This window comes from Mobula birostris, chromosome 24 (assembly GCF_030028105.1).
Source record: "Mobula birostris isolate sMobBir1 chromosome 24, sMobBir1.hap1, whole genome shotgun sequence".
Taxonomy (NCBI): Eukaryota; Metazoa; Chordata; class Chondrichthyes; order Myliobatiformes; family Myliobatidae; genus Mobula; species Mobula birostris.
The window spans coordinates 28,214,402-28,232,664 of NC_092393.1; the positions used below are offsets into that span (position 1 = coordinate 28,214,402).

Consider the following 18,263-nt stretch of genomic DNA (forward strand, 5'->3'; position numbering starts at 1 on the left):
AAATCTCCTCTGTACCCTTTCCAATGCTTCCACATCCTTCCTATAGTGAGGTGACCAGAACTGGACACAGTACTCCAAGTGTGGCCTAACCAGAGTTTTATAGAGCTGCATCATTACATCATGACTCTTAAACTCTATCCTTCGACTTATGAAAGCTAACACCCCATAAGCTTTCTTAACTACCCTATCCACCTGTGAGGCAACTTTCAGGGATCTGTGGACATGTACCCCGAGATCCCTCTGCTCCTCCACACTACCAAGTATCCTGCCATTTACTTTGTACTCTGCCTTGGAGTTTGTCCTTCCAAAGTGTACCACCTCACACTTCTCTGGGTTGAACTCCATCTGCCACTTCTCAGCCCACTTCTGCATCCCTATCAATGTCTCTCTGCAATCTTTGACAATCCTCTACACTATCTACAACACCATCAACCTTTGTGTCGTCTGCAAACTTGCCAACCCTCCCTTCTACACCCACATCCAGGTCGTTAATAAAAATCACGAAAAGTAGAGGTCCCAGAACTGATCCTTGTGGGACACCACTAGTCACAATCCTCCAATCTGAATGTACTCCCTCCACCACTACCCTCTGCCTTCTGCAGGCAAGCCAATTCTGAATCCACCTGGCCAAACTTCCCTGGATCCCATGCCTTCTAACTTTCTGAATAAGCCTACCGTGTGGAACCTTGTCAAATGCCTTACTAAAATCCATATAGATCACATCCACTGCACTACCCTCATCTATATGCCTGGTCACCTCCTCAAAGAACTCTATCAGGCTTGTTAGACACGATCTGCCCTTCACAAAGCCATGCTGACTGTCCCTGATCAGACCATGATTCTCTAAATGCCTATAGATCCTATCTCTAAGAATCTTTTCCAACAGCTTTCCCACCACAGACGTAAGGCTCACTGGTCTATAATTACCCGGACTATCCCTACTACCTTTTTTGAACAAGGGAACAACATTCGCCTCCCTCCAATCCTCCGGTACCATTCCCGTGGACAACGAGGACATAAAGATCCTAGCCAGAGGCTCAGCAATCTCTTATCTCGCCTCGTGGAGCAGTCTGGGGGAATATTCCGTCAGGCCCGGGGACTTATCTGGCCTAATGTATTTTAACAACTCCAACACCTCCTCTCCCTTAATATCAACATGCTCCAGAACATCAACCTCACTCATATTGTCCTCACCATCATCAAGTTCCCTCTCATTGGTGAATACCGAAGAGAAGTATTCATTGAGGACCTCGCTCACTTCCACAGCCTCCAGGCACATCTTCCCATCTTTATCTCTAATCGGTCCTACCTTCACTCCTGTCACTCTTTTTTTCTTCACATAATTGAAGAATGCCTTGGGGTTTTCATTTACCCTACTCACCAAGGCCTTCTCATGCCCCCTTCTTGCTCTTCTCAGCCCCTTCTTAAGCTCCTTTCTTGCTTCCCTATATTCCTCAATAGACCCATCTGATCCTTGCTTCTTAAACCTCATGTATGCTGCCTTCTTCCACCTGACTAGATTTTCCACTTCACTTGTCACCCATGGTTTCTTCACCCTACCATTCCTTATCTTCCTCACCGGGACAAATTTATCCCTAACATCCTGCAAGAGATCTCTAAACATCGACCACATGTCCATAATACATTTCCCTGCAAAAACATCATCCCAGTTCACACCCGCAAGTTCTAGCCTTATAGCCTCATAATTTGCCTTTCCCCAATTAATAATTTTCCTGTCCTCTTTGATTCTATCCTTTTCCATGATAAATATAAAGGCCAGGGAGACCTTTCTCTTCTGTCAATTTCCCCATAGCTTTTTAATTACTGCTATGATCTAACATCTACAGTATTCTTTAAGAGTGAGTTCCAGAGATTCACCACCTTCTGTGAAAAGTTGTTGCTTTACATTTTAATTTTATATTAATGCCCCCCTGAATCTGTAACTTAGAAACTGATGAAACATTGGAATTCTCTCTTTTGGAGGGCTCTGGAGACTCAGACATTGATTGTATTCAAAGCTGAGTCTGTAAGATATTACTCAAAGCTGAGATAGTGGTAGATAACCTCTTAATAGTTTATTTTGTTTCCAGATACGACAGGGCAGCCCAGTGATACAGCAGCTGGTGCTGCAGCTTCATTGTCTAGCTTGATCCAGACTCTGAGTGCTATGTGCAGGTTCTCCTTGTGGCCAGTCTGGATTCTCCCAAGTACATATTCATTATCATAATCGTTATGTGCAGCGTTGCATGGCAATGGTGATCATGGTCTTTCCATGACCATGATTATTCTTGGCAAACTTTCTCCAGAAGTAGTTTGCCATTACCACCTTCTGTGCCTTTATATGACTGGTGACCCCAGCCTTAATCAGTACTCTTCAGAGATTGTCTGCCTGGTGTCAGAGGTCACATAACCAGGACTTGTGATGATGTACACTATTTGCTCATATGACCATCCACCACCTGCTCCCAAGGCTTCACATAACCCTGATTGGGGGGGTGTGGGGGTTAAGCAGGTGCTACATCTTGCCCAAGGGTGAGCTGCAGGCTAACACAAGGGAAGGACCTCCCTTCTGCATCACTTGGTGGAGATATATCTCCACTCAGCCATGCCAAATACACATTAGCTAAATTACCCATAAACTGTGGGTGGTTGGATGGAAAGAATTAATGAGCACATAATTTACAGAAAAATGAGGGAGGGGCAGGGACTGATGGAGTTGCTCCATTGAGTACTGGCGTGCACCCAATGTGCTGAACAGCCGCCTTCTCTGTTTTAATCAGAAAACAAATATATATTCACCAGAAATAGGGTGTCACCTCAGGCCATCGGAGTCCAATTCTGGTGCCATCTGTAAGGAGTCTGTATGTCCACCCCTGAGCGGGTGTGTTTCCTTTCACATTCCAAAGATGTACTAGATAGTAGGTTGATTAATCATTGTAAATTACTCTGTGATTAGTCTAGTGTTGAATAAGTGGGTTGCTAGGCAGTGAGGCTTGTTGGACTGGAAGGGCCTGTTCCACACTGTATCGCTAAATTTTAAAAAAAATAATTTGAAACATTCCTTTGATTATAGCACTTGTGTCTACTCTGTTCATTGTAGATCCATGAAATCAAATTAGCAAAAATGTATTGTGAACCATCCGTGGACTGTGCCGTTGTCCTGAACATGCAAAGCAGGCCAGTGTTGTGTTCTCTGAGCATGTCTTCAATTACCTGCAGGTTTTGTCTTCTGTGTGTTGGGGCAAATGTTTCTGCTTGAATACCATTAAGTATTTGCTCTTTCAGTGCTCTCTCCTGAGGCCTCCAGTAGAAGAGATAGGAGGACTGGTCACAGTGGGGGATCAAGAACAGGAGGTAAACTATCTCTTTAGTTACTCCTGGAGCAATACGCCGACACACATTTATCTGAGGGGAAGTGTCAAGAGGTACCACCATCTGCCAGCATATCTGGAGCCACATACCCATGCAATTCTGCTGGAGCAATAATGTTCTTGTCCTGAACTTAGCTTCGAGATCTTTGTGTTACCGACAGCTGATAAACACCACCAGCTTGCATCCCAAAGTTGCTTTCACAATGCAGAGATAATCTGGCGGGGTGTGACACTGATATGTGGAGATTTTGAGCTTCCCAAAAGTTTGGCATGCATTGGACTGCCCGTGGAGACATGAAGCTCTTTGCCGACAGACAATCTTCACTCTCGAGAAGTGCACCTGGGTGTGACACTGCCAGTGCATCCCCAGGATCACTGCTCTGCACCAGGGAAATGATGATTTGTCCATTATGCCATGCCTGTATACTGCAGACATCTCATTAGCTGGAGGAATGTTCTTAAGGGACAAACCCAATTCCCTTCCTTCCGTTCCTGTTGAGTCACCTGGAAACAGTTACAGACTTCTTTTAAAGGGATCGATCACGATTCTTAGTAGTTCAGGCCAGTCCCAGCTGCTGTGTTGGACTCGTAAAATTATTTTTGGTTATTGTGTGCAATAATCACTGATGCACAGATTATTGCACAATGACCCTACAAAGATTTGCAGCCTTAATTGTTAATTCAGGCCATATCCCTTTATGTTCCATTCTTCATGACCATCCCCAAGTGCTTAGCAGCCATTTTAATTGTAATTTATTCCATGAAACATGCATATTAGTGTCAAACTCATTATCCATTCCTAATTGCCGGTTGAACTGGATAGTTTTCAAGTCCATTTCACAACTGAGTCCGACGTTGACCAGACAGGGCAACAATGACATATTTCTATTGCTGCTCAACGTCAATGAACCATGCGATTTCACAACCATCTGTGGCTTCGTGGTTAGCATTACTAAAACTAGTCTTTAAATTGCTGATTTATTTAATTATGTGAATTTAAATTTCCCAGCTGCTATAGTGGGGTGTGAGTCTGCTTCCAGACCAGTACTCTATGCCTCTGGATTCCATTCTCGAGGTATAAGAGTATAGAAACATAGAAAATAGGTGTAGGAGTAGGCCATTCAGCCCTTCAAGCCTACACCGCCATTCAGTATGATCTTGGCTGATCATCCAACTCAGAACCCTGTACCTGCCTTCTCTCCATACCCCCTGATCCCTTCAGCCACAAGGGCCATATCTAACTCCCTCTTAAATATAGCCAATGAACTGGTTCAACTGTTTCCTATGGCAGAGAATTCCATTGATTCACCACTCTCTGTGTGAAGAAGTTTTTCCTCATCTCAGTCCTAAAAGGCTTCCCTTTTATCCTCAAACTATGACCCCTCGTTCTGGACTTCCCCAACATTGGGAACAATCTTTCTGCATCTAGCCTGTCCAATCCCTTTAGAATTTTATACGTTTCAATAAGATCCCCCCTCAATCTTCGAAATTCCAGAGAGTATAAGCCTAGTCGATCCAGTCTTTCATCATATGAAATTCTTGCCATCCCAGGAATCAATCTGGTGAACCTTCTTTGTACTCCCTCTATGGCAAGAATGTCTTTCTTTAGATTAGGGGACCAAAACTGCGCACAATACTCCAGGTGTTGTCTCACCAAGGCCTTGTGCAACTGCAGTAGTACCTCCCTGCTCCTGTACTCGAATCCTCTTGCTATGAGCCTTGCGGTACCCCACTAGTCACTGCCTGCTATTCTGAAAAGGTCCCATTTATTCCCACTCTTTGCCTCCTGTCTGCCAACCAATTCTCTATCCACATCAATACCATACACCCAATACCGTGTGCTTTAAGTTTGCACACTAATCTCCTGTGTGGGACCTTGTCTAAAGCCTTTTGAAAATCTAAATATACCACATCCACTGGTTCTCCCCTATCCACTCTACTAGTTACATCCTCAAAAAATTCTATGAGATTCATCAGACATGATTTTCCTTTCACAAATCCATGCTGACTTTGTCCGATGATTTCACCGCTTTCCAAATGTGCTGTTATCACATCTTTGATAACTGACTCTAGCATTTTCCCCACCACCGATGTCAGGCTTACCGGTCTATAATTCCCCGGTTTCTCTCTCCCCCCATTTTTAAAAAGCGAGGTTACATTAGCCACCCTCCAATCCTCAGGAACTAATCCAGAATCTAAAGAGTTTTGAAAAATTATCATTAATACATCCACTATTTCTTGGGCTACTTCCTTAAGCACTCTGGGATGCAGACCAGCTAGCCCTGGGGATTTATCTGCCTTTAATCCCTTCAATTTACCTAACACCACTTCCCTACTAACATGTATTTCCCTCAGTTCCTCCATCTCACTGGACCCTCTGTCCCCTACTATTTTTGGAAGATTATTTATGTCCTCCTCAGTGAAGACAGAACCAAAGTAGTTAGTCAGTTGGTCTGCCATGTCCTTGTTCCCCATGATCAATTCACCTGTTTCTGACTGTAAGGGACCTACATTTGTCTTAACCAATCTTTTTATTTTCACATATCTATAAAATGTGAAGTATGCTACTGTAAGGCCATTAAATACTATTGAATTGTGTGGTAAGATCACACAAACAGCAACAAAATTCACTGCTGTATCACCTTAAGGATTGATGTTGGCTAGTAGTAACCTGTTTGCTCTATTTCAGATAGTGCTCTGAGATCTTTAAACTCAACTTAGAGGGTGTAAAAATCACATGCAGTGGTATTTAATATGACATTGCAGCATTGAGGTCCCAGCCTGGACAACGTGCTCCAAAATTCTGGAGTGGAATTTGAACCAACAGTAATCAGGCATTTAGCCAATAATACAGAGCTAAATCTCTCTCAGTGATACATGTGGTAGTTCAGCAGAACTTTGATCTAATTTGTTGGTTCTAGAATCATTTAATTCTGTCTATGTTCAGTTTGTGATTTGGCATGCTTTTTCAGTTGTGCCTACAGTTTGTATCCAACTGTTCTAGATTCTTCTGGGTCAGGATTGAGGCCAGATAGAACGGTTTGGAAAAGGAATTCAATTGAATAAGACCCAAGCTGCAGATGGTTCTGCCATCTCCAATATTAATAAAGGGATGGAAATAGTTCTAAGGATGTAATAGGATGTGGAACTAACAAGACTGAGAACATAATCCAATTGAAAAAGAGAAAGGCTTGAGGTAGGGGGAATTGGGCTTGAGGTAAGGCAGGGGGAATACCATACTAGATCTAGTACTAGGTAATGAACCGGGTCAGGTCACAGATCTCTCAGTGGGTGAGCATCTGGGGGACAGTGACACCGCTCCGTGGCCTTTATAATTATCATGGAAAAGGATAGAATCAAAGAGGACAGGAAAATTTTTAATTGGGGAAAGGCAAGTTATGAGGCTATAAGGCTAGAACTTGCGGTTGTGAATTGGGATGAAGTTTTTGCAGAGAAATGTACTATGGACATGTGGTCGATGTTTAGAGATCTCTTGCGGGATGTAAGGGATAAATTTGTCCCGGTGAGGAAGATAAAGAATGGTAGGGTGAAGGAACCATGGGTGACAAGTGAGGTGGAAAATCTAGTCAGGTGGAAGAAGGCAGCATACATGAGGTTTAGGAAGCAAAGATCAGATGGGTCTATTGAGGAATATAGGGAAGCAAGAAAGGAGGTTAAGAAGGGGCTGAGAAGAGCAAGAAGGGGGCATGAGAAGGCCTTGGCGAGTAGGGTAAAGGAAAACCCCAAGGCATTCTTCAATTATGTGAAGAAAAAAAGGGTGACAGGAGTGAAGGTAGGACCGATTAGAGATAAAGGTGGGAAGATGTGCCCGGAGGCTGTGGAAGTGATCACGGTCCTCAATGAATACTTCTCTTCGGTATTCACCAATGAGAGGGAACTTGATGATGGTGAGGACAATATGAGTGAGGTTGACGTTCTGGAGCATGTTGATATTAAGGGAGAGGAGGTGTTGGAGTTGTTAAAATACATTAAGACAGATAAGTCCCCGGGGCCTGACGGAATATTCTCCAGGCTGCTCCACGAGGTGAGAGAAGAGGTTGCTGAGCCTTTGGCTAGTATCTTTATGTCCTCGTTGTCCACAGGAATGGTACTGGAGGATTGGAGGGAGACGAATGTTGTTCCTTTGTTCAAAAAAGGTAGTAGGGATAGTCCGGGTAATTATAGACCAGTGAGCCTTACATCTGTGGTGGGAAAGCTGTTGGAAAAGATTCTTAGAGATAGGATCTCTGGGCATTTAGAGAATCATGGTCTGATCAGGGACAGTCAGCATGGCTTTGTGAAGGGCAGATTGTGTCTAACAAGCCTGATAGAGTTCTTTGAGGAGGTGACCAGGCATATAGATGAGGGTAGTGCAGTGGATGTGATCTATATGGATTTTAGTAAGGCATTTGACAAGGTTCCACATGGTAGGCTTATTCAGAAAGTTAGAAGGCATGGGATCCAGGGAAGTTTGGCCAGGTGGATTGGAGGATTGTGACTAGTGGTGTCCCACAAGGATCTGTTCTGGGACCTCTACTTTTCGTGATTTTTATTAACGACCTGGATGTGGGTGTAGAAGGGTGGGTTGGCAAGTTTGCAGACGACACAAAGGTTGGTGGTGTTGTAGATAGTGTAGAGGATTGTCAAAGATTGCAGAGAGACATTGATACGGTGCAGAAGTGGGCTGAGAAGTGGCAGATGGAGTTCAACCCAGAGAAGTGTGAGGTGGTACACTTTGGAAGGACAAACTCCAAGGCAGAGTACAAAGTAAATGGCAGGATACTTGGTAGTGTGGAGGAGCAGAGGGATCTCAGGGTACATGTCCACAGATCCCTGAAAGTTGCCTCACAGGTGGATAGGGTAGTTAAGAAAGCTTATGGGGTGTTAGCTTTCATAAGTCGAGGGATAGAGTTTAAGAGTCGCGATGTAATGATGCAACTCTATAAAACTTTGGTTAGGCCACACTTGGAGTATTGTGTCCAGTTCTGGTCACCTCACTATAGGAAGGATGTGGATGCATTGGAAAGGGTACAGAGGAGATTTACCAGGATGCTGCCTGGTTTAGAAAGTATGCATTATGATCAGAGATTAAGGGAGCTAGGGCTTTACTCTTTGAAGAGAAAGAGGATGAGAGGAGACATGATAGAGGTGTACAAGATAATAAGAGGAATAGATAGAGTGGATAGCCAACGCCTCTTCCCCAAGGCACCACTGCTCAATACAAGAGGACATGGCTTTAAGGTAAGGGGTGGGAAGTTCAAGGGGGATATTAGAGGAAGATTTTTCACTCAGAGAGTGGTTGGTGCATGGAATGCACTGCCTGAGTCAGTGGTGGAAGCAGATACACTAGTGAAGTTTAAGAGACTACTAGACAGGTATATGGAGGAATCTTAGGTGGGGGCTTATATGGGAGACAGGGTTTGAGGGTCGGCACAACATTGTGGGCCGAAGGGCCTGTACTGTGCTGTACTATTCTATGTTCTATGTTCTATGTAATTCTAATTTTGTATGATAGTGAAAGTGAAGTGTTAACATTTCTGTTGTATGGTGAAGCACTTCACCATTTCAGAGCGCATTAAGAATCAACAGCATTGCCATGAAATTGGATGACGTTTAGTCCAGCTGAGCTAATGATAGCTAATTTCCTTCCTTAAAAGAATCTCATGAATGATAATTAGCTAATATCGTGATTAGCATTATCAATAACTAGTTTGCTCCAGATAACATTTTATCCCAAATAACTATTATTACACACCACTAGCAAATCTGTGTGCCTAGCCTGATTTGTGACATATATTTCATCCTTGCAACCGAAGTGCAAACCAAACTTTACCATAACTGTAATTTTTTTTGGGGAAGTGAGTTTTGACTTGGGTCTCAGTGAGAAACTGAGGAACTATACCTGCAAAAGTCATCATTCCTTGTCTGAACCAACAACTTGATTATTCCATTAACAGACATCCCACCTCTTCTGGAAGTTCCTGGAGTCTCCCCGCATATTGATGGCAGCTCCCTGATGCCTGCAAATTATATACAGTATCCCAGAAATCGATTTTTTTTAGAGGGAGAGGGAGAGGAAGAGGGAGAGGGAGAGGAAGAGGAAGAGCGAGAGGGGGCATCCTGATTGGTCTCTCTTCGTGCTAAGTAGACCTATCAGTTTTCTCTGTGGGCCGGCTTTACAGTCGACCTCAAAAATAATGACAGTGTTGCTCGCTGCACTGTTTGCAATAGTGACTTTTCTATTGCCCATGGTGGGTTAAAATGTAAAAGATATGTTGAGGTGAGTTTAACAGGTGTTATTCGTTCAATAGCATAGCTAACATTATTTAAACTAGCTGGCTAGCTGCTAAGGAGCTACTCTATTGATGTCCTATGTGATGAGGCCAAACTCCCTGTAGACTTGCTTAAAGTTGTAATAGAATAAAAAAACAACACCATGATAATACAATATAAGTACATATTTTAATGTCACATTTTCTGCATATACCCAACTTGGTTTACAGATTAGACAAAATCACTGAACAAAGTACTACATACACCCTCGGAGGTCGACCGGGGGAGGGGGATATAGGGTTGCAGGGGGCAGATGTGCTACCCCCCTGAAATGAGTTTTTGCAGGGTGGGATGTCATTTATTGATGAGTGCTCCAATCACCAGGATCTATCTAGCTTCCAACAGCAAGACAACCTCTTGACCATTGGAGGAGACCAACCTGCTCTTGAGAGCAATTTTACTGCAATCCAACTTCTTTAACTGAAGTAGAGCAGAGCTTTTAAGTGCTCCTCTCCGATAGTCAATAATTAAAAGAAAACGATAAAAGATTAGCTTTGTTTGTCAGATACACATCAAAACATACAGTGAAATGTGTCTTTTGTGTCAAATCAAATCAACAAAGACTGTGCTAGCCAGCCTGCAAGTGTCAGCGCAATTCTGGTGCCAACTTGGCATGCCCACAACTCACTAACCCTAATCTTTGGAATATGGAGGGAAACCAGAGCACTCTGAGAAAACCCAAGCAGTCATGGGCAGAATGTATGAACTCCCTACAAACAGCAGTGGAAATCAAATCCCAGTCTTACAGCTAACACTCTAAAGCATTATGCTAACCACTAACCACTAAGCACAAAAGTTTGTGCTTTTCATGCAGTGCTGGCAAATCAGAAAATAGTGTTCCAGGTGCACATTTCTTTAATGGACATATTTCTACTCCCATGTAGTATACACCATGTTCTTTACCACTAGAACATTAACAATATCCCCTTTTAAAGATAAACTCAATCTTTATTACAATACTTAAGTGGATTATCCCAACATTGGCATACAACATGCAAGAATGGGCTTTAATCCTTCTCGTGGAGAATCATCCTATTTATTGCATCAGGCTGGAAACATGGTTGGAATTACTAAAACTATCTTAACAAGAAGATTATCTTCTTGCTGCAGTAAAAGTCATATCATGTGTGGAAAAGTGCAATTGCTTTTCCTTGATTGGATGTCTCTTTAACAAAGATTGATGGAATATAATTTTCATTTTACTAATAACAACTAAATATATTCAAAACAATTAATATCAAGTTATATTGTGCTTTAAAACTAATTTGTTAATAATGAAATGTTCGCAATTGAAATAGTTGGCTGAATTCCACAAGGACACGTCTATGCAATAGCCAAATGACAGTCAGCAGGGAGTTAATCCTCTCCCACGATCGGTCTATTATATGTATCCAAGGCAGTTTTCTTTCTTAGCACAGACCAAATTGCATTGACCGTAAAGATGTTCTGCTAGTAACAGGGTGTTAAAGGATGGAGCTATGAATCAAGGAGGCAGTACACGTTCAGTAAAACAGCAGCTGGATGCTGACTCAGCACTTTGCTCAGTCTGCAGACCAACTGAGTCCGTTTTGTTTGTACTGCAGATAAAAGTACGAGTAATTGGCAACAAAAAAGAATTTTTTTTTTCGAAAAAGCAAGAGGTATTATTCCAATCTGTGTCTGTAGTTGCTTCAGAAGATAATGTCTCATTTCAAGATGCGTTTCCTCAGAGAAGATAGCAGCAAAGTGCCTTATTCTCGTCTCTGCGGGCCGAGAGAAGAAGTTCTGAATGCCGACTTTTCAAAAATTCAATATTTCATCCGGTTCCTTGAATTCCTTCATTATCTAGGAAGCATCTACAGGATGATGAAGAAAAAGCTGAGGTCTGGATCCCCTTCACTATGTAGAAACCCACAGTCTTGAGGATCAGTGTTTCATGTTATTTAGGGTAAAAATACAGGATGTTTATAATTAATTTAGAAATTGTCATAAATGTCAGTTTCTCTCTGTATTGGCAGGTGTTCATGTATTCTCATTATAAAGCATTAGAGCAGTTAGCATTAAGAATGCTGCATTGCCCAGGTCATTTAACTCAAGGGCAATAGCTGCAGCAGATACGATAAAATTTACTACTTTGGATTCAGTATTCTACCTGCTGTTTGCTTGTGAGTTATCGAATTGTGTGTAAAACCTGCCTGTAATACTTTTATAAATGTATTGGAGAAATCAAACCATTAGTAAAGAATGTGTTTGGTGTATGCATTTACCAAGGTCAAAAGGTTTATTTTTCTGAAATATGTAATGATGCAACTATCAATAAAATATATAATTTAATGGTTATGATATATTCAGTCTGTTACAAAAACAAGACATGAATGAGAAAGATTATATAATTATTTGTTTCTTTCTTAAAAATAGACACCATCTAATAGAATTTTTGAGGGAAAAATGTAAGAAACGTAAAGTTGAACAGAGAACTTCATTTTTTTCTGATTTTTACTTGAAAATCTACAAAAACATCAAGTAACTTCAGTTCAGAGGAGTTACTGAGGTTGTTAGTGAGTGAGCTGAATTTTCATTGTGGTTACAACCTAGAATGATTCAGCTGCAATATTGGTTCAGCCCTGTCATAACGTCATGCTTGGAAACTGTTCCAGTGCACTTAACAGTATCAATGTCATCAACTCTCAGCATATAGTTTTTACACAGACAGACTAAAACAAGTTTTGATAATGTGAAATATGATTTATTGCAAATGTTTGATTTATCAAAGATGTTTTAGCTTTTCCTTTAAGCTTATGGTGACTGCTCAAACAAGGGTCTCTAATTTATAACTATATTGAAATGACTGTAGTCTTTAAAATTTATACAAATGTCAGCAGGTAACATCACACAGAAAATTTATGGTCAATTAGTATGAATTCTACTTTGTATGGCATTTACAGTATAGCCCAAAACATTTAAATATTCAGTTTAGAATTGTTTGTGTACTTGTTCTAAGGATTTGAATTACTACAACACAATTTCTTTCTCTGTTGCAGAGCTGAAAAGACAGAAGTATTAACTGAAGATTTGCTGCAGGTAACATTTATTTCACCATTTTGTTTAATGAACGATTACTGAAACCACAGCAGAAAGTTTCATGTGCTCTGGCAAGCCACTACAATTATACTGAAACTCTCATCAAATGCTTTGAACCCAATGCTACACAGGCTGTCACAGAAAATTTAATCCCCTTTAACTTCCAGTTTATTAATCACCATAAACTTCATGCCTGTATCTGCTAGGCTGTTCTCTCTTAAAATCCGTAAAAATCAGTTTGCTCAAAGGAGCTAGTTATCAGATATTCAGTAGAAGTTTTGAAGTTAATAGCAACTATCTTAACTAATTGATTTCACCTCCTTAATCTCTTGGTCTCCCCCCCCCACCCCCTGAAATATTGCATTTAGCCAAAGCCCTTGATGCTTTTAATCTATATATTTGAAGAAACAGAAACTGTCCTCCAATGTGGTTGACTAAAACCATTTTCCGTTTCCTGTACAAGAGGAAAAAATCCACAGATGCTGGAAATCAAAGTAACAAACACAAAATGCTGGAGGAACTCAGCAGGCCAGTGAGCACCAATGGAAAAAAGTAAACAGACGATGTTTCGGGCGGAGACCCATCATCAGGACTGAATTCCATTTCCTATACATTTCAAATTTTATTTGATATCTATTGATATAATGTTTACTTGTGTCACGTACCCCGTGATGGGTTAAAGAACCAGCAGAAATGGAAAACAGTTTTGGAGTCTGGTATTGATATTAGCTAATACGATTTATTAGTAACTACGCAATACAGTAATATAAATTCAGACATATCAAACAGGTTACCAAAGATTATATGTATATGTGTGGAAATATAAAAAACCAAGCTTCTTCAAGCCTAGGGGTAAATGAATACAGTCTTACGGTGATGAGCAAAGTTCAGTTCAGTTCAGTTCATGGTATTGAGTTGAGTAGTGATGGAGAGAGAGAGGTGTTTAGTTCTTCAGGTGAGCTGATGCCGTCGATCTTCCTGTTGACTTCTGAAACTTCCAAGTTAGCCAAACTTGACCAACTTAAGAGCACTGTCTTAGAGTGATAGTCTACCAACCCAGGCGAGGGTTGGGTACAGTAGTAGACTTCACAAGGTCGCTCTTTCATGCACTAATAATCACAGATCGATCCCTCAGAATCGATTCTCAGTCCCATACTCGTGGGCACCTGAACAGGATGGTGGTAACTTCACCACACCCTAGTGCGTCTGCATGTCCCATGAAACAAGCAATTACGCTGGTTTGAATACTGTTGTGCTGAACACCAGCTGTCCATCAAGTAGCTCCTCCCCTCTCTCTCTGTAGGAACTTAGAAGCTGCCAGTGTCCTTGCAAAAGTGTAAACATGCTGCCGAGTAACCATAACACCATCTCAAAGTAGTCTTCGCCTCTCTCTCTCTCTCTTAAAAACAAGGTGCTTGTGTTGAACAACTCTCTCTCTCTTTTTAAAAGCACAGTTCATAGGGACAATTCAGAATCCCGTCACACTTGTGATTTCGAAACAAAGCCCTAACAATATATAAGCACCTACCTTAGATTTCCTGGTTATTTACTGATCCTGAACACTAGTCTCTTGTGCATCATGCACTAAGGTGCCCAGATGACTCTACATCCCAGAGCTCTGCAATCTTTCAACCAAATGTTTGTTTTTCATGTTATTTTCTCTGCCAGAAAAGACTATTTCACATTTCCCGCATTAAAACCCATTTGCCAAATCTTCGTCTGCTCACTTAACCTATATCTGCCCTTTTATAGACTTTACACTATTTCCTATTCACTATAAACTTTTCTACCTCTTTTTGTGCCATCAGCAGATCTGGCAATTGTCCTTTCTGTCTAATTACTTATTTAGAGATACAGCATGGAACAGGTCCTTCCAACACAACAAGCCCCGCTGCCCAGCAACCCACTTAGTCAACACTACCCTAATCACAGAACAATTTACAATGACCAATTAACCTACTAACTGGTACGTCTTTAAATTGTCAGAGGAAATCAGAGCACCTGGAGGAAACCAATGCAGTGATGGGGAGAACATACAAACTTGCAGACAGTGCCGGAATTGAACTCTGAACTCTGACACCCTGAACTGTAATAGCGCCACATGAGCTGCTACGCTACCATGGCACCCGCTAATATTTAGCTCAGTGGTTTAAAAAAAATTGAAGCTTCAGCACACCACACTTTTACATCTTGCCAATCAGAAATATACTTACTTATTCCTGATGAAGAACCTCGGACCAAAATGTCAATTGTTTATTCATTTCCATAGATGTTGTCGGATCTGCTGAGTTTCTCCAGCATTTTGTGTGATAGCTCTGGATTTCCAGCATCTGCAGAGTCTCTTGTGTCCACTATTACTTGTTCCTATTCTCCCTTTCATGTCAGGTGGCCAATCTTGTAGACTAATGATAGTTTACCTCTTATACCATGAATATTTATGTTCCAACAATCACCTTTATTGAAGCACTTCAATAAATGCCCTCTAGAAATCCAAGTGAAGAACTGATTACCCTTAATCCACAGCACACATATTACTCCTTCAGAGAATTCCAATCAATTGGTCAAATATCATTTGCCTTTCACAGAACTAGTTTGGCTTTGTCTGATTACCTTCAGATTTTTTAATAAAGGATTTGCTTCAACATTTTTGATAATAGCTTTCAGCATTCTCCCATTGACAGATAATATGGACCAATTTTTCTTAGAGGACATGCCCCCCCCCCAGTCTTACAGTCACTTCCCCCCTGCTTCTAATTGTTGCGCACAGGGACCAAATTTGCACTCCACAGCTTCTGCTGTAGCTGTTGTTAAATGGCAACAGTAAATGCTCAGCATTATGAGTGCAATTGATTCAACAGCAACTGATTGACTGGCTTGTGGGTTAAACATGCAAACTTTCAAAGATGATTCCTTAGGTTCAAAAAGCCCATGTTGCCAGGTTTAAAAGCTAACTATTGAAACCTCTGGGGGGGCGCAGTAAGAATGCTAGTGCATTAGCTATAGCATGACTACAGTAATAGACCTTTACCTACAAAGCATATATTAAAACTGAATCTTCCAAGCCCACCGAAGCTCATTTACAATTCAGTAGCTAACTGTTCTCATTTGTAGACCTTTGGAAATAGAAGTCAAATGGAAACATTATGTCCATGAGTGAATACAGAGTTTTGACCATTGGAAACCATCGCGGAGTCCTTGAGAACAGGGAAAAAATACCATTGTAAAACAATGCTCAAACAATCTAGCATAATAATATGATAAGTGATGCCTTTTTACATGTTTTAATGCGCTTTGCATTAAGTCTTGATCCTGGACAATCAAGAGTTAATAGTAGCTTTAGTTAAGTCCTTTCGGTCATGAAGACAGAATACTGTCTATGATGTCTAGGAGCTCCATCATTCCTGGTGAGCTATTTTAGATCATGTCATTATTGTGGTTAGAAAAGGTAAATGATACTTGAGACCCTTGCTGCAGGGTTCACATGCTCACATTGCAGAATCTGATTGTCCTTACCGTAGAAAATAACCTTGACAAGCCTTAGAATACTTGGGTTGTGAAAGTAGGCTAAATGTAAGTAAATACTACCAAATTTATTTTGAAGAGGACATTATCATATCCTCGAATAAAATTAAAAAAAATTAATTTAATGTACTGGTTAGCATGAAACTTGCACAAAATTAGAAATTGTTTTGTATTTTAAGGTTCTTGTGTTCACAAGTGATATTAGTTTTATTCATTGCTGTGCATACCTTTTCATTTAAATAGGTAGAGAAACGATTGGAGCTGGTAAAACAAGTGTCTCACAGCACTCATAAAAAGCTTACAGCATGTCTCCAAGGACAACAAGGTGTGGACGCCGACAAACGATCCGTACGTTTTTTACTAATTATTGTCCACTGCATGCTTGAGCCAACATTTGAGAAGTTATCTGTTAATAGATGTCAGATGCAATATGGAATTTCTGGTTTCATACTCAAAGTCTCTGATAAACTTTAGTGTAACACATACAAAATGCTGGAGAAACTCAGCAGGTTGGGCAGCATCTATGGAAAGGAATAAAAAATTATGATGAAGGATTGTGGATCGAAACATCGACTCTTTATCCCTTTCCGTAGATGTTGACTGAGCTGCTGAGTTTCTTCAGCATTTTGTGTGTTTTACTCTGGATTTTCAGCATTGCAGAATTTCTTGTGTCTTTGGTAAAATTTCCCTCGTTTCTTCGATATCATTGAGTATTGCTGCATCATGTGAATGCACATTGTTTTCTCAAGTGGGAGGCATGCTTGTCAATTACAGTCCTCTTTCAGAGGCATGTTTTGGTCATCTGGTGGAAGTAACTTTTGCCATCACTGAGTGGGGTGGGCATTATACGCCATCTTTTATTGAAGGCAGCAGTCATTACATTTTCAGATAGTAAGGGAATCAAGAAACAAGGGGTGAAGTAACACTGAAATGAAAGTTCAGCCATGATTTTATTGAACAGACAAACATGAACAAGTTACCATCTTCTACTTTTATCTCTTATGTTTTTATGTCCTTATTGGGACCCATGACCAATGAGTAGCTGATCTGAAAACCACTTAAACTGAACTGAGAAGAACTTAAACTGAAAAATTCTCGTGCTGCCATAGAACTTTATTCCATATGGCAATGAGTATCAGTCTGAAGAACCTGCAAATCACATTTTGGAAGAAGTTTCCTCTCCTGAAATGTTGACTCATAGTGACCCTATGGATGATGAGTGCATTTCTGTTTATCGCCTTTTCCAGCAGCTCCAATATTTCTGTTTTCATTTAGAATTGACATCTTACTGAAATACTGTATGCAATTAATTATAATGTTTAAAAGTTATTTTAATGTCAATTAGTTAAAGATCAAATAATGGAAGATTTCTTTTAATGCAGTTCTTGTAAATTCAGAAAGAGTAATCCGGGGAAGATTTACTTCCCCTAACAGAATTACACCTTGCGATTAGAAAAAATATAATCCTCCTTTGTGAGTGATATGGGGAATCAGTGCTGCCTTTGTTTTTCTTGCTTTCGTCGTAATTATAACTAATAACTAACTGTGAATCATATTGATTGTACCAACAGAAAAAGTTACCGTTAACAACATTAGCACAGTGTTTAGTAGAAGGCTCCGCTATCCTGGGTGAAGACTCCTTGCTAGGGTAAGGCTTTAAAATACTGTATTTGACACTGTAGATTCTATATAACTGATATAATTTCTTTCACATGGTTAATCCTGTGGAACGCACCAATTAACTGATGATAAAAGTAAAGAGGCATTGGTCATCAATCTGTGTGTTCAGTATTGGAAATATCGAGTGGCCAGGTTGTCTCATAACTGATTTTTTAAATCATTTTTATTTTTATGGGCAATGTTCAGTGAATAGTAGTGATAATACTCACTGAAATTGTAGGTATATTGAAGCTAAAACGGTTAACACTTGCTTCAACTTAAATATGCATCTGTTAAGTTGATCGAATAGTGGTTCAG

General features: G+C 40.6%; 2 protein-coding genes across 15 annotated transcripts in view; one reads left to right on the plus strand and one right to left on the minus strand.

The window, feature by feature from the left end:
- fbxw10 (F-box and WD repeat domain containing 10) overlaps window positions 1-18,263 on the minus strand; it is a 377,757-nt gene that overhangs the window by 298,716 nt on the left and 60,778 nt on the right. Inside the window, exon 3 of one of the 10 annotated variants that reach the window (XR_011883022.1) lies at window positions 9,834-11,539. The exons of the other annotated variants lie outside the window; for them this stretch is intronic. The gene's annotated coding sequence lies outside the window, so the exon portion shown is untranslated. Of the gene's footprint in view, window positions 1-9,833; window positions 11,540-18,263 lie in introns of those variants that run through there. 10 annotated transcript variants of the gene reach the window in all.
- The window catches only part of arhgap44a (Rho GTPase activating protein 44a), a 310,890-nt gene that overhangs the window by 176,673 nt on the left and 115,954 nt on the right, over window positions 1-18,263 (plus strand). For 4 of the 5 annotated variants that reach the window (XM_072242166.1, XM_072242168.1, XM_072242169.1 and 1 more), the window contains exons 2-4: window positions 12,725-12,764; window positions 16,530-16,634; window positions 17,858-17,934. In XM_072242166.1, the coding sequence (XP_072098267.1) occupies window positions 12,725-12,764; window positions 16,530-16,634; window positions 17,858-17,934 (222 nt within the window). Of the gene's footprint in view, window positions 1-11,543; window positions 11,567-12,724; window positions 12,765-16,529; window positions 16,635-17,857; window positions 17,935-18,263 lie in introns of those variants that run through there. The other variant, XM_072242167.1, reaches the window with a different exon arrangement.